This window comes from Carcharodon carcharias, chromosome 4 (assembly GCF_017639515.1).
Source record: "Carcharodon carcharias isolate sCarCar2 chromosome 4, sCarCar2.pri, whole genome shotgun sequence".
NCBI lineage: Eukaryota > Metazoa > Chordata > Chondrichthyes > Lamniformes > Lamnidae > Carcharodon > Carcharodon carcharias.
Window position 1 is genome coordinate 158,421,269 of NC_054470.1, and position 16,857 is coordinate 158,438,125.

General features: G+C 41.3%; 1 protein-coding gene across 3 annotated transcripts in view; it reads left to right on the forward strand.

Annotated features, from left to right (window-relative positions):
- Window positions 1-2,382: 2,382 nt before the first annotated feature.
- The window catches only part of polk (polymerase (DNA directed) kappa), a 105,983-nt gene continuing 91,508 nt past the window's right edge, over window positions 2,383-16,857 (forward strand). The window contains exons 1-3 of one of the 3 annotated variants that reach the window (XM_041186712.1): window positions 2,400-2,470; window positions 5,529-5,575; window positions 7,797-8,002. In XM_041186712.1, the coding sequence (XP_041042646.1) occupies window positions 7,856-8,002 (147 nt within the window). In that variant the 5' untranslated portion in view covers window positions 2,400-2,470; window positions 5,529-5,575; window positions 7,797-7,855. Of the gene's footprint in view, window positions 2,471-5,018; window positions 5,328-5,528; window positions 5,576-7,796; window positions 8,003-16,857 lie in introns of those variants that run through there. The other 2 variants (XM_041186713.1, XM_041186714.1) reach the window with 2 other exon arrangements.

The window sequence follows — 16,857 nt, forward strand, 5'->3', positions numbered from 1 at the left end:
GGTTATTAAGTTGGTGGTGGATTGAGGACGGATCATGTTTCCTAACAGCAGGTGGCAAGAACCTACTTTTGATTAGCAGGCGATCCAAACTCATTAAAACACAACTTCATCAGATTGAATTGCAACTTTGAAATTAAATATGCAGCAAATGAGTAACACACGACTTCAGATTCATTGTTGGTTAAAGCTAGCACGCAGCAGGTGAAGTATTTTTCCTGGTGGATTTGGACTGAATGGGAACTGCTTTTCTTTTTTGTGAAGATTTGTTGAATCGGGGAGAGGAGGCATTGATGCATTGAGATTGGGTAGTGACTGTGAAAGAGGAAAGGGGCATGGAGAGAGAGAGAAAGAGAGAGAGGTGGTGATAGCCCTATGAAGGCTCGTGGAGAGATGTGAGAGGAAGCTGGACCACACAGGGAAAGTTAATGACTATGGACGGTAGATTAAGCATAACTGTGGGGAGATCAAGAGTTATAGAGAAAAGGTAATGGTAAGCCCGAGGGTCGAAGGTAATGGAGGGCAGGTCAAGGATGATAGAGGGAGGGTTGAGGATGACAGTGGCAGGTCTAGGCTAATTGTGGCAGGTTCCATTGTGCCGAAGGGCTGGCTATTGGTTATTATTGGGGGGGGGGGGGGGGGGGGGGGGGGGTGCGAGTTCTAGGGTGGTGGGGGTGTGGATCAAGAGTCACCAAAGCCAGGGCAAAGGTGATGAAGTGACAGGCCAGACAGGCCCCTACCACACTCATTCCATCCAGATTCAAGTCAGAATTAGGCCTCTGCAAAATCTCTTGATCTCCTCACAAAGTGTCACTGTGTAAGTGCCCACGGTTCCAGGGATTACAAATCCCTCACAAACAACCAGACTGATGCTGCTAGAAGGCAAAGAGTGGATGCCTGTTTGGATGCTGTTCAAATATGGCATTTGATCCCATGAGGTAAAGGTGGGGCCAGCAACTTCCTGTCTGTCCCCACCACGTGATTGGCTGGGTCCATTGCCTCTGCATATCTAATTGGTTGGCCGCCATGTGAATTGTACATGTCCAGCCACTCTGAGGTGCTGTTGGGACCCTCGATGTGAGAAGATGATTCCTCCAATAGGGTCCCTTAGGAGGACTGTTGGGAAAGTGACAGTGCTCTCAATGTAACTCTTTCGAGTACAAACATGTTTCCATCTGTTTCAGATGAAGTTACATTGTTTCATAGTTTGCCATTGTGAGATTTGAACTCTTGATCTTGGGGTTACAAACCCAGTACCATAACCACCTAGCTATTTAGGCCAAGCCCGTGCTCTCAATGTACTTGCACAAATACTTTTTAGTCCAAGATTAATGAAAACAAAAGACAGAAGGAGTATTTATTCAGTACATGCAATTGTAACTATGCATATGTGGGCCACTTCTCAACCTCCTGAACTTGTAATCACACAGCTAGACACAACAATGAAGAGTGGGACTTGGCGAACAAGCAAGTTAGGAAAGCAGAAAAGGGAACCTGAGTGAATTCATTGAGTAGAACCGAAGCGAATACAAAAATTGTTCCAAACAAGTGGCAAATCTGAGAAACTGGACACTGATGCTTTGAGTGAACAAGCTGGGAGATCAGACACCAAGATCTGCTGTCAGGGACTGAATATGAGGAAGAATGTTGATTACTGAGCTAGAGAAAACAGAAAGTTTACAGCTAGGAAGCATGATATGAGGGGGCTGGTGAAGGAGCCAGGCCTGAGCTGACCATACAGGCAAATAATATATTAATAGTCATGTGGTTCCAATGAACAAATCAGCTTGCTACATTTTTTTTTCCTTTTGCTAGTTTTTGCTAGTTGATCTCCCATGGCATTGCTCGTACGGAGTCAATTAAGTCTTCAGGTGAAGTGGGATTAGGAGGTGGGATCAAACTGAACTCAGGGCATTTTGTCTTCTTTTTACAATTATACATTCGTTCTGACTTTTACACTTCCATTATTATAAGTTCCTGTTTCCACATTTATAAAATTGACATACACGATCTTGTCACACTATAATTATACCCGCCTGCCAGCCATGTTGCTGCAACACCTCAGTTGAAGGGTGGGTGGGGAGGATATATTTTACATGGCCTATATTCCATTATAAGTGAGGGATGGGGAGGGGGAGATAAGAAATATATCACAAGATGTAAGAATTTAAAAATAATAGATTATGTAAATGTAAGGTTACAACAGTGGTATAAACAGAATGGATGTATTTCTGCACATCCGGCTGAAATATAGGAGAGAGTAATAGGGAATTCTTACTGATCTATTGTGCAAGGTGGGGGAGGAGTGGAATCTTCACCGTACGTCATCAGCACTTCCGGTACGGCTGTACTCCACGTTGCCAGGAAGTGACGCAAAGGCTGACAAGAAATGACGTATGCACCAGATTAGCAACGGAAGCTGGTGGAGGGATGAAGGGCTGAGAGCGTTTGATTGCGAGTAATGAGAGCCCTGGTAATGTTTTCTAATTAACAAAAAGCAGATTGTCTTTCGTCCATGGGTTCTTAAAGATCTCTAATGTTTGGGTAGTTTGTGCTGCTTCTCCCAGTCATCGTGACCAGAAGCTGCACGAATGATAGGATATTTCACAGTTGGCAATAGGCTAGAAGCCTCAATTAGAAATGTCATTTAAAGGAAATGCCCTGTAATGCTGGCTCTGGGGCAGGCTTTAGTTTTTAAATCCCTTACTAGTTATACACCAATGATTACAGCATTTCAGAGTACACTGAGATGGGAGGGGAGGTTTTGTCATAGGCACCTGGAGCAGAAAGTGGGTTAGTCTCATTTCAGGTTAATCATACCTGAAACAAAAACAAAAATAGCTGGAAAAATCCAGTCGACGTTTCGAGTCCATATGACTCTTCAATTGTGTTCCTCTCCACAGATGCTGTCAGACCTGCTGAGTTTTTCCAGCTATTATTATTTTTGTTTCTGTTTCTGTTTCAGATTTCCAGCATCCGTAGTATTTTGCTTTTAATCATACTGGACCCGTCCTGTAACGTTATTGAGACATGTCCAATTTTGCTTATTGACCTGGTCCCATGATCTGTTATGCAATGTTGTTACATTTTTAAACACAGCACTCCTGTGGAGTCCAACCTTGTCTGAAGACTTACATTTATATAACACCTTCCATAAATCATAGCCAATAAAGTACTTTTGAAGTGTAGTTCACTTTGTAATAGAAGATGGCCCAGTGAGTTTAATATGTACATGCAAAAATGTGTAATATATAAATGTGTAAATTGTCAAGTATGATGAGGAAGAGAGGCCCTGTGAATTGTTGAATTGCACAAGTTGTTAGACAATTTGTGTTAGTTAAAAACAAAATACTGGGGATGCTGGAAATCTGAAACAAAACAAAAGATGCTGGAAAAACTCAGCAGGTCTGACAGCATCTGTGGAGAGAAAGACAGAGTTAATGTTTCAAGTCCGTATGACTTCTTCAGAGATCTGAAGAAGAGTCATACGGGCTCGAAACATTAACTCTGTCTTTCCACAATTTGTGTTGGTTGGCTGTTAGCCTTGTGAAAACACTGGCTTGCTCTCAACCTCCCCATACTTCCTGTACTTGCTGAATCTGCATATTAATAGCCAGTTTAACTCATTACATAAAGTTAGGGCTGGAATTCAATGGTGTAAGCACTTTTTAAATGGTTAAATTATGACCCTGCAATGTTACTCAACTTCTCTGGCCTAGAAAGAGAACAGTTTACAACATGGAGTCTCATTCCTATTGGTAGTAAATTGTAGAGATTTCAGTTCTTTTTCCCTTATTTTTATAGAGTCATATAAGCACAGAAAAAGGCCCTTCGACCCATCGAGTTGGCACCAGTCAAACAAGTACCTAATTATTCTAATCCCATTTTCCAGCACTAGGCCTTGTATGCCATGGCATCGCAAGTGCACATCCAAATACTTCTTAATTGTTATGAGGGTGTCTGCCTCTACCACCCTTTCAGGCGGTGAGTTCCAGATTCCCAACACCGTCTGGGTGAAAAAATCCTTCCTCACATCCCCTCTTAACCTCCTGCCCCTTACCTTAAATCTATGCCGCCTGGTTATTGATCCCTTCACCACGGGGAAAGTTCCTTTCTGTCTACCCTATCTATGCCCCTCATAATTTTATACACATCAATCATGTACCCCCTCAATCCCCTCTGCTCCAGGGAAAATAACCCCAGTCTATCCAATCTCTCCTCATAACTAAAATTCTCCAGCCCAGGCAACATCCTGCTAAATTTCCTCCGCACTCTGTCTAGTGCAATCACATCCTTCCTATAATGCAGATTCTGGAACTGCACGCAATACTCTAGCTGTGGCCTAACCAGCGTTTTATACAGTTCTAGCATAACCTCTTATATTCTATGCCTCGGCTAATAAAAGCAAGTATCCGATATGCCTTCTGAACCACCTTATCTACCTGCCCGCTACCTTAAAGGACCGGTGGACATGCACACCAAGGTCCCTCTGATCCTCAGTACTTCCCAGGGTGCTACTATTCATTGTGTATTTTTCTTCCTGCCTCCTCCTTTTCCCTCCTGATTCATGTTTCTGCACCCGACTTGACTGTTTACTTCTCCCTGTTTCTTTCTCATTCCTTAAATCTCAGTAGTTAAAGAAATAGACCATTGGTCCTGTAATTCAACAAAGTCCCAGATGCCCTTTTGCCATCCAGCAACTTATGGGGCAAAAGGTTTTAAAGCTGAATTGTGAGGGTAAAGGTCTAACTAATGGATGCTGTGAGATGCCCCACTCCAGAAAAATCGGGGCCACTGTATTCTAATCTCTCTCAATTCGGAAAGATGTAGAGCTATTGACGGTTTTACAACATTGGTGATAGTCAAAGGAGTTTCCTTACTCACTAAAATATATCAGTAAACAGCGTTGTTAAGTTTACAAGTTGGATTTTTTCCCCAAACTACTTTAACTGTTTAATGCAGGAAACTAAATTGAGGGATAGAATGAGGGGTAAAGGTGTAGGACTAATTCAACAACTTACACTATACAGAAACCTCTGTATCTGTACAGAAATGTTTCATACTATAAGGCATTGCACTCTGAACCGTGCCACACTAAGCTATGTGGGCAGAAAACCAGAAAGTTTAATGCCAGAATTCTGCTAATGACGCCTCTGGTCAGGATGAGGAGACAGTCAAACCTGTGGAAAGTCACTGCTGTTTACTAACATGTTGGAGAATGTAAGGGAGTCCTTGCAGTTTTACTCACCACTAAGATTGAGGATTTATCTGAGATGGCTCAAACTCTCTCTGAAGGAAGCCTGGACACAATTATTAGGTCATACAGGAATGTGAGTTCCCAGTTTTTGAGCTAGCCTGCTCTATATTGAGCCTTTAAAAAATGTTTTATATTTATACAAATTCATCCTGTGTCTCTTGCCATTCCTGGTTCAAAGGGTAGATAAGTTGCTCCAGGGCTTTGTGAAATATATAAAAGTGGTTTGGAGTGATTTGTTTTACGTTTTAAAAATAATTCTTCCTCTTTCTTTCAGGAAGTACTGAGCATCTGCTTGCAGTATTTCCTGTGGATCTGACACAGGTCAGAAGTTTACCAATCGGGAAAGTGCAGGCATGAACATTTGGCAGCGGATCACTGAATTGTCTCCCTGAGTGATTTAGATGTCCAAATTGTGACTTCTGTTTTGTGGCGATCTAGCTCTCAATGCCAGGCAACTTGATTTTGTTTGTACTTACTACTTATTTTCTGGTTTGCTCTGTTTGAATTCTGAGTCTGGAGATTTGCAAAGGGTTGTGTTTAAGATTGTTCTATCATTAATCATGAATTCCATATCGTGACACCAAGATACGGGAGTATCAATCATGTAAGATACATGTAAATGAAGTGAAAAATAAATTTAAACTCCATATGGCCTCAAGGTAACACATTTTTCCAAATGGTTTCTGAAGATGGAGAACTCCAAACATCCCTGCTTTACATGAATTAAATAAAAACTGTATTTCCACAATCATAATTTGTAAACATGCCTTCTACCATAAACTACCTGCCCTTTTGTGAGATTTTAAATCATGCGGGTTTGATATAATATTTAGAATAGGTTTAAGAATAATGTTTTTTTTTCAATAATGTGCACAATTAGCCACTGTCACTGCTGCCGCGCCCCATCCCACTGCAATCTCTTAACCCAGTGGCAAATGAGCCACATAGTGTGATTAAGATCCAAGCAGACAAAGGAAGTCACAGATTTTATCTCTGTTTTGTGGCATTTGGTTTCTGGGGAGGGGGAAATTGGCCTTGGTTCAAATGGGGGAGGGGCAGAGCCATTGGGAAGAAAATCAAGAGGAAATAAAAAGCTTCACTGACATTCTGCTTCTCTGCAATCTCAGAGCATGGCTGTTTGACAGACTTTTCTGCCCCAGGTAGTAAACATTCAGGTTTTACATTCCACAGCAGCACCTCATTAAGGAACATTCCACAGCAGTACATCATTAGATGAGGAGTGTGATAATTTCCTTTCCTAAACTACATAAAATGTTAGTTGCTTCAAAGTAGATGTATGGTCTTAAGGTTACCCAACGTTTGTAATGGAAGGTTAGAGAAATACATCAGTACTGATGAGTGAGCTGCATATCATTACACAATATGGGATGGTGAAAACAAAAAGGAAGCCCCATCTGCACAAAAATTAAATCCTGGTACACAAAAAGTAAGCTACCCCCACCCCCTGTTGTTGCATGTGAGTTACCCCCATCCTCCATTCCTCCTCCCTTTCTTCACTCTCAAAAACTGTCCAAAGACTGTGTATTGTCGTAGGCAAGTGGAGAGTATTCTGTCACACTTCTGGCTTGTGTCTCGTAGGCAGTTGAGAGGATTTGGGGAGTTAAGTGGATATTCACCACAGAATATCCAGCCCCTCACCTACCATTGTAGCCACAGTATTTGTTGCCAGTCCATCTAAAGTTCTTATCAGTGGTAACTCCCAGGATGTTTATTATGAGGGATTCAGCGATGGTAAAGCAGTTGAATCTCAAGGGATGGTGTTTAAGTTCTGTCTTGTTGGAGATGGTCTTCACCTGCACTTGTGTTGCACAATTGCTGCTTTCCATTTTCAGCCAAAGCTTGAATATTGTCCACTGCATTGGAATTAATTCAGAGAAGATCAACTCAACTGGATTCTTGGGGTGAAGGGGTTATCTTATGAGGAAAGGTTGGGCCTGTATCCAGAGTCGTCAGTTTACAAGCTGTGGTGTTTGAGGAAGTCTGTTGCATGACCTTGATCTGACCTAATAAAGTTGTTCAGTAGGTCTTTGGTCATCCTAGAATGGAACACAAAAAGAATGTAAGAGAATAGAGAGAATGGTCCAACTCTTAAAATTGATGGAGTTGGAGGGCAGGTAATGGCTGCTCCTTAATTGGTGGATTTTTGACCACCTATTAATTGTGGAACAGTCTTTTCAGTGCTATACGTCTGGAATGTAAAATCTCTTGAAGGTGCTGAAGTTGGTTCAGCATGCAATCCCAAAGAAGGGAGATTTGCGGGCCTATTCAAAGAAATTTGCAGGCCACATTTCATCTGGGCTATGTTTTGAACATGACTGCTAACTAGAAAATCATTCAATCAATCAATGTCTGTCCTAGAAAAATGATCATAAAAATAGTATTTATTTTATAATTGCATTGCAACAAGGAAGAAGCTTGTGAGGACTGTATTTTAAAATTGATCACTTGCTTATGTTCCTGAAATCTGCAGTGAGATTTTGTCCTAACTGGTCAAACCACTTCTGTGTTTTCAATTATTTAGGACTGGAATGTGTGATTTAAAAAGATAAAGGTACAGCTAAATTGATAAAAGAAGCCAACATGGAACATACTGCAAAAGAAACTGCGGATAGCTGTGCTCCCAGTGATGGTGGCATTCTTTCCAGGATGGCTCTCAACGATAATAAAGCTGGAATGGAAGGGTTGGATAAAGAAAAAATTAACAAAATAATTCTGGAAGCTTCTAAGGTTAGTTACAGCTGATATTTACATTTTGCAAAACTAAAATGTCATGCTTTGTTATTTTTCTGATGCATAAGATGGACCATGTTTGGAGCATTACTACAAACAACATAGCTTTTATAAATAGCTTTTTTGTTGATTAACTTTCGTGATTAATATTAATAAAATAGAGAGCAGACTTAGTTGGAAAGGTAATGACAGATGAATGGGGTGGATTTCCACCTCCGTAACTGGTATAAAACTGTTCATTTCAAAACACTGAACAAAAATGCACTTGTAGCACACAATTATAAAATCACTATATTAAGAAATTATCCTTATAACCAATCCGCCATAATATTCTGCATTCAATCTGTCGCCAAACGTTCTTATTTCCATCATCAAAATCTTGCATGACTACATCCCTAATATATCCTGATTGTCACTAAAACCCTTTGACAGTTCCAGTTTTCACTTTTCTAATGTCCTCCAAGCTGAACTCCCAAGCCCTGCCCTACACATGCCCCAATTTAACCAAACCTCTTCTGCTGCATCTTATCCCATGTCAAGCCTCAATTACCTTCCATCCCTAGTTCTCTCTGACTTCCATTGGCTTCCCGTCCTGCAAAGCATTGAATTATCTTTAATGGGATCACATTCCCTTTTTCCATTCTCCTTTTCTTTATCAAAATATTTACTTCAATATCGTTTGCAAGTTTTTTTCCATTTTTCCTTATTGTTTTTTGTATTCCTTTGGGTTTTTTAAAGCTCTCCTAGTCTGCTAACTTAACACTTTCCATGCATTTGTGTAAATATTTTGATTTAGCTTGATGCTGTGTCTTGGCTCATTTGTTGACCATGATTTCTTAACTACACAAGTGGAGCCCCTTTGCCTTTAAGGGTATGTACTGATTTTGTACCAAATACTTTGAATACTTCTCACTGTTTGTCTGTAGGTTTACCCATTAGTAGTTCAGCCCACTTAATTGTGATGTATTTATTTTGCAGCCCTTCAATGCACCCAAATGGCTCATATTTTGTGTTACAAAAACATGTTAATTTCTTTAAGTGTAATTGGGTAGTCAAACTGGGATCATCTTATTCTTAATATAAATTAAAAATGTGCATTTTTGGGAATAGTTTCACATATACTAAGAGGCACGTTTCCACAATTAGGAGATAAAAAGGATAAAAATAAGTAAGTTATATATAAAAAAAAGAACTGTTTAAAAGCTAGCTAATTGAAAAACAATATTTTAGTGGAAAATCCAGTTATTACTAAAAGATAAGGGAAAAAGTTTCTCGCTCCGTGTTTCCCTACATATTTCCCACTCTGATTCTTTGTGTCAACTCTTTGTCTTTGTATTTGTCTTTCATTGTCTGCCTGTGCCTCTGGCTCTAAAACAATTATTCTTGGCTGTTGTCTCTCTAGCTGCCCAAGTCTTTTTTATTCTCTATCTCTACTTTTCTGTTATTATTTTCCCTCCTATTTCTTTGACATGCATCCCATTCTCTATCCAGCAGCAGCCTGAGATGGTCATACTCACTGAATCATACCTTACAGCCAATTGCCCAGACATGTCCATCACCATCGTTGGATATATCCTGCTGCGCTGGAAGGCGGTATACAGTTGAGAGTGAGTTGCCCTAAGAGTTCTCAACATTTTCTCCGGGGCCCCATGAAGGCTCACGGCGTCAAGTTAAACAGGGGCAGGGAAACCTCCTGCTAATTATCATCTACTGCCCTTCCACAGTACTCGACCATGTTGAACACCACTTGGAAGAAGCACTGAAGGTCATAAGGGCGCAGAATGTATTCTGGAGATTTCATTGTCCATCACCACGTGGCTTGATAGCACCTCAAGTGACTGAGCTGCTGAGTCCTGAAGGACATATCTTTCAGACTGTGCCTGCATTAGGTAGTGAGGAAACCAGCAAGAGGGAAAAATCTACTTGCCCTCACACTCACCAATCTACTTGTTGCTGATGCATCTGCCCATGACAGTATTGGTAGGAGTGACCACCACACATTCCTTGTAGAGAAGAAGTCTTGTCTTCATACTGAGGATACAGTCCATCGTGTTGTGCGGCAGCACCACAAGCTAAAATGGAATAGATTCAAAACAGAATAGATAGCTCAAAACTGAGCATCTATGAGAGGCTGTGAGCCATCAACAGCAACAGAATTGTATTCAATCACAATCTGTAATCTCATGGCATGGCATATCCCTCACTATACCATTACCATCAAGCCAGAGGAGTGCAGGAGGGCATGCCAGGTGCAGCACCAGGCATACCTAAAAGTGAAGTGAAACTGTAACAAGCCTGCAAAATAGCAGAAGCAGCATGCGATAGACAGAGCTAAGTGATCCCATAATCAACAAATCAGAACAAAGTGCTGCAATCCTGCCACATCCAGTCATGAATGGTGGTGGACAATTAAAAAACTGACCAGAGGACAATTTTTTTTATTCTTTCATATGGGATGTGGGCATCGCTGGCAAGGTCAGCATTTGTTGGCCACCCCTAATTTTCCTTGAATTGCATGGCTTGCTAGGCCATTTCAGAGGATAGTTAAGAGTCAACCACATTGCTGTGGGTCTGGAGTCACACGTAGGCCAGACCAGGTAAGAATGGCAGATTTCCTACCCTGATGGACATTGGTGAACCAGATGGGTTTTTTAATGGCAATCAGTAATAGTTTCGTGGTCATTGTTACTGATACTAACTTGATATCCTAGATTTATTAACTGAATTCAAATTCCACCAGCTGCCATGGTGGGATTTTAATGTCCCCAGATTGTTAGCCTGGACCTCTGGATTGCTGGTCCAGCGACATTATGACAATGCCACCATCTCATAGTCTCCACAAATATCTCCTTCCTCAATGCTGGGGGAGCCCAGCACATCAGTGCAAAAGACATGGTTGAAGCATTTGACACTAACTTCAGCTAGAAGTGCCAAGTGGATGATCCAATCCAGCCTCCCCCTGAGGCCCCGAACATCAGAGATGCCAATTTTCAGCCAGTTCGATTCACTCCACGTGATATCAAGATACAGCTGAAGACACAAGATACTGCCAGGACACTGGGCCCTGATGACATCTCAGCAATATTACTGAAGACTTGTGCTGCAGAATTAGCCATGTTCCTGGCCAAACTGCTGCAATACTGTCATCTGCCTGAGCACGTGGAAAATTTCCCTGTCCACAAGAAACAGGACAAATCCAATCTGCCCACTTATCACCCCCGTCTTCTCTCAATCATCAGCAAAGTGTTGGCAGGTTAGTCGACAGTGCTGACAAGGGGCACTTACACAGCAATAACCTGCTCCCTGCTGCTCAGCTTGGATTCTGCCAGGATCACTCGGCTCCTGACCTCATTACAGCCTTGGTCCAAACATTGACAAAAGAACTGAACTTGAGGGGAGGTTAGAGTGACTGCCCTTGACATCAGCATTTGACTGAGTATGGCATCAAGATGTCCTGGAAAAATTGAAGTCAATGGGAGTCGGGGGGAAAACTCTCCACTGGTTGGAGTCATACCTAGCACAAAGGAGATGGTTGTGGTGGTTGGAGGCCACTTATCTTCACCCCAGAACATTGTTACAGGAGTTCCTCAGGATAGTGCCCTAGGTCCAGCCATAGTCAGCTTCCTCATCAACAAATTTCCCTCACTGATCTGATGATTGCACAATGTTCTGCACCATTTGTGACTCCTTAGATGTTGAAGCAGTCTGTGTCCATATACAGCAAAACCTGGACAACATTTAGGGATGGGCAATAAATGCTGGCCTTGTCAGTGACACCCATATTCCATAAATGAATAAAAAACAAAATTCAGGCTTGGGCTGTTAAGTGACAAATAACATTCATGGCACAACATTGCCAGGAAGTGACCATCTCTGATATGACAGAGCATCTAATCACCTCCCCATGACATTCAACGGCATTACTATTTCTGAATCTACATCAACATCCTGGGGGTTACCGTTGATCAGAAACTGAACTGGACTAGCCACATAAATACTGTGGTTACAAGATCAGGTCAGAGGCTGAGAATCAGCTGTGAGTAATTCACTTGCCGACTCCCCAGAGCCAGTCCACTATCTACAAGGCACAAGTCAGGAGTCTGATAAAATGCTCTCCACTTGTCCGAATAAGTGTGGCTCCAATAATACTGAAGAAGCTTGACACAATTCAGGACAAAGCAGCTCACTTGATCGACACCCCATCTATTACTATAAACATTCACTGCCTCCACCAAGGATGCAAGGTGGCAGCAGTGTCTCCATTTACAAGATGCACTGTAGCAATTCACCAGAGCTTCTTCAACAATACCTTCCAAACCTGCAACCTCTGCCACCTCAAAGGACAAGGACAGCAGATGCATGGGAACACCACCACCTGTAAGCTCCCATCCTAGTAACACATCATCTTGACTTGGAATTATATATGCCGTTCCTTCACTGTTGCTGGGCAAAAATCTTGGAACTCCCTTGCTAACAGCACTGTGAACGTGCATACAGTAGAACTTCAAGAAAGCAGCACATCACTGCCTTCTCAAGGGCAGCCGGGCTTGAGCAACAAATGCTGCCAGTGATGCCGACATCCCATGAGGGAATAATAAAAAATAATCTCTTGTCAATCTTCTTTTAGTCAGCTATTTAAATGAGCTCTTTGGGGTAGAGCTTCCGATAGTTTGCAATCTGGATGAAATTGCCTGAACCACCGGAATAGGTTGTGGAAACCTGAATGTACATTATGTCAATCTTAAATTGCGTTTCCACAATCTTTAATGCTTTTTTAAGAATCATGTTGCCCAATGCCCACCTCAAAATAGGCCACAGCTCATTAAAATAATGAGGATAGTGAGTTTCGGCCATTTGTGGCCATTGGAGGATTGCATTCAAATTGAGCTTGTTTTCTTAGGTGCAGAGACGTTAGTAGGTGTGTTTTCAAAGTTTTTACACCTTAAAAATATTTTATTTACTAGGAAATTGACTAGAAACTAGTGAACAGTTTAATATAGTTTTTATTTTCAGTACTTTATTATCAGTCTGCTCACAGGTAGAGGACTAGAAACTTATCCAAATTGCTAATTTTTTGTGATAAACCGATTTTCAGCTCTATTAATAAACTGCATTAGGTTGCCACTCTTAAATAACGTAAGTGACTATCTTTTAATGCAAGAACGAAGGTAAATTCTATTTCAGTGAGCATTGTGCTGGTTCATGAAAGATTTTACATTTGTGATGATACAGATGAGCAGAAACTTAAAACTGTCACCTTACCAGTGTAATTTGCAACCAATCTCTTGATTGCAGTCACAATGGAAACACTATCCTTTTATATTTGATTTCCCAGCAGCATCTCCATGTTTGCTCTTGGGAGAGAGGGGAAATATGTATCAAACTGAGTCCAGCAGAAGTAAAGCATTTGAAAGAAGGAGAGGAGGGCCCTTGGAACATAATTTCACTTGAAAGTATTTTTTTAGGAAAGGTGTAGTTACCTGTGACAAACAACTTGATTGTTGAAATAGCTGTTTGGTAGCTATTTGATCACATGAGTTGCATAGAACATTCTACAGTCACATAGTAACACTGTTTTACAGATCTCATAGCAATTAGTAACAGAGATATACTGCATTCAAACATAAGGAGTAGGTCATTTGGGCCTGCACCGCCATTCAACAAGATCATAGCTGATCTGCCCCAGGCCTCAACTCCTCTTTCGTGCCAGCTCCTCATAGCCTTCAACTCCCTGATATTTCAAAAATCTATCTACCTCCTCTTTAAATACTTTCAGCGATCTAGCCTCAACAACTCTCTGGGTTAGAGAATTCCAGACATTCAATACCCTCTGAGAGAAGAAATTCCTTTGTATGGGTGCCCCCTTATTCTGTAACTATGTCCCCTAGTTTGATATTCCTCCACTAGTGGAAACATTTCTCAACATCTACCCTGTCAAGCCCCCTCAGAATCTTGTACGTTTCAATAAGATCACCCCTCACTCCAATGAATAAAGGCCTAACCTGTTTAGCCGTTCTTGATAAGTCAACCCCTTCATCCCAGGAATCAGCCGAGTGAATCTCTTTTGAACTGCCTCCAATGCTAATATATCCTTTCTTAAATATGGGGACCAAAACTGTACACAGTACTCTAGGTGCGGCCTCACCAACACCCTGCACAATTGTGATAAGACTTCCCTATTTTTAAACTCCAACCCCCTAGCAATACAGGCCAAAATTCCATTTGCCTTCTTAATCACTGCATGCTAACTTTCATGCACAAGAACACCCAAATCCCTCTGTGCTGCACTTATTTGGAGTCTCTCTCCATTTAAATAATAGTCAGTCTTTTGATTCTTCCTACCAAAGTGCATGACCTCACACTTTCCTACATTAAACTCCATCTGCCAAGGTTTTGCCCACTCACTCAACCTATCTATATCCCCTTGCAGATTCCTTATGTCCTCATTACAACATGCCCTCCCACCTATTTTTGTATCATCAGCAAATTTGGGTACATTACACTTTGCCCCCTCCTCCAAAAAAATTAATATAGTTAGTAAATAATTGAGGCCCTAGGATTTATCCTTGTGGTATTCCACTAGTTACGTCTTTCCAACCTGAAAAAGACACATTAATCCCGACTCTGTCGTCTTGTGTGTTGACCAATCCTCAATCCATGCTAATACATTACCCCCAATACCATGAGCTTCTATCTTGTGCAATAACCTTTTAGCAGGCACCTTATTGAATGCCTTCTAGAAATCCAAATACACTACATCTACTGGTTCCCCTTTATCAACTCAAGGAACTCTAGCAAGTTTATCAAACATGATTTCCCTCTCACAGAACCATGTTGAATTTGTTTGATTGTGTTAAGCTTTTCTAAATGTCCTGCTATTTTTCCCTTAATAATGGACCGTAGCATTTTCCCAACGACAGATGTTAGGCTGACTGGCCTATGGTTTCCTGCTTTTTGTCTCCCTCCCTTCTTGAACAGGGAATCACATTAGCGATTTTCAAAACTGCTGGGATACTCCCGGAATGCAGTGAGTTCTGAAATATTTCAACCAATGCCTCCATTATCTGTGTAGCCACTTTCTTTAAAACTCTTGGATGCAGCCCATCAGGTCCTGGCGACTTGTCTGCCTTTAGTCCCATTAGTTTGTCTAATACTTTGTCACATGTGATAGAGACTGTTACAAGATCTTTCTGCCCCCCCCATCAGTTCCTTACTTATCTGATATCTTTGGGATGTTCATAGTGTCCCCCGTCGTGAAGACCAATGCAAAATATTGGTTTAAGTTATTTGCCATTTCCCTGTTCTCCGTTGTCAATTCTCCAGTCCTATGCTCCAAGTGCCCCAACTCAATTTAGCCACTTTTTCTTTTTACAAACCTGTAGAAGCTCTTGTTGTTTGTTTTTATATTTCTTGCCAATTTACTTTCATAATCAGTTTTCTTCCTCTATATTAGCTTTTTAATCATCAGCTTCTCGTTCCTAAAAAAATTCTCAACCCTCTGGCCTACCACTAGTTTTTGCTGCTTTGTACACCTTAGTTTTTGATTGGATACTCTCCTTGACCACCTTTGTTAGTTCACCCTTCTCATGACATTGTTGGAGATGGTCATTGCCCGACACTTGTGTGGCGTGAATGTTACTTGCTACTTGTCAGCCCAAGCCTTGATATTGTCCAAGTCTTGCTGCATTTGGACATGGACTGCTTGACTCAGGCCCGAGTCAAGGTGACCAAACTAGACCCTTCTTCCGACTGCAGCCCAAAACCTTCATGCCAATATCAGTGCAATGTGGCTGAAAACACTTACAATCCCCAATATGGCTTTTCTGTGCGGTGTAGGTGGAAGGCCTGAGGCAAGGTGACTAGCCATGACCCTCCTTCTAACTGCAGCCCAGATAATCAAATCTGCTCTTCTTTTATAATACTTTAACTCAGACATGTCAAAACATATTCCCTGTTGTTCCAGTGTCCATTTAGTTGATTCCACGCAAAGACCAGAGAAATATCGTCAACTCCTGCTGGTTGAAACAATATGGGGTTTTCTATGGAAGATGTATCCAGAGGAATATTATCAGTTCTCATTGTATCAGCAATTCTCCTGCTGTTGAGGTGGCACAGCAACAGCACCTGGCTCCAAAATTAATGAAGGTTTGAATGATCCCATCCCAGTACTATTGTCTGTGGTGCAGACCTTAGTTGTATAATTCCTTGAGTGTATTGTACTGGATAATCAGACTTCTTGATAGCATTAGTCAATGTCCAAACCCTTTTGATGAGTAACTGAGTTTTTACTAAATGTGGGAATTAACCCTTTGCAGCCCAGCCCTGTACTGTTGACTGCAGCTTGGCTTTTTGTAATTTATAGTTTCAATCATGAGGTCAAAACATGTCCATGTGTTTGAAATGATGTTCCATAAATTTCCCAGTTGGAGGGGATTCCAACCCTACAGTCACTCTTCAGGAATAGCAACAAAATAGGAGAGATTTGGAATTGTTTTCTGTTTCACCTACATGCGGGTCTCTGCTGGTCACCTTCCCCCAAGATGAGTGCAGGATATTGAATATTAAAAAAAAGGTATTGAGTTATTGCTTTCAGGTAAAGAGTTGTACGCGGGGAAAATACTGGCAGCTTTGATTTCAATCTGTTTTTAAAAATTCCTTTCGATCGGAAGTTTAAATTGAGTGCTTTATCTTTGAACAATTCTAGGCTTAAATACAAGCTCACAAAAACACTGTTGCAGAACTTACTTATTGTTTCTCTTATTATTGTCACTCTGCTATTTGTATATTCATACTTTTCACTTCGACCACAGGTCAATTAAAAGCAGCATTGATATCAAGTAGAATAACTTTGC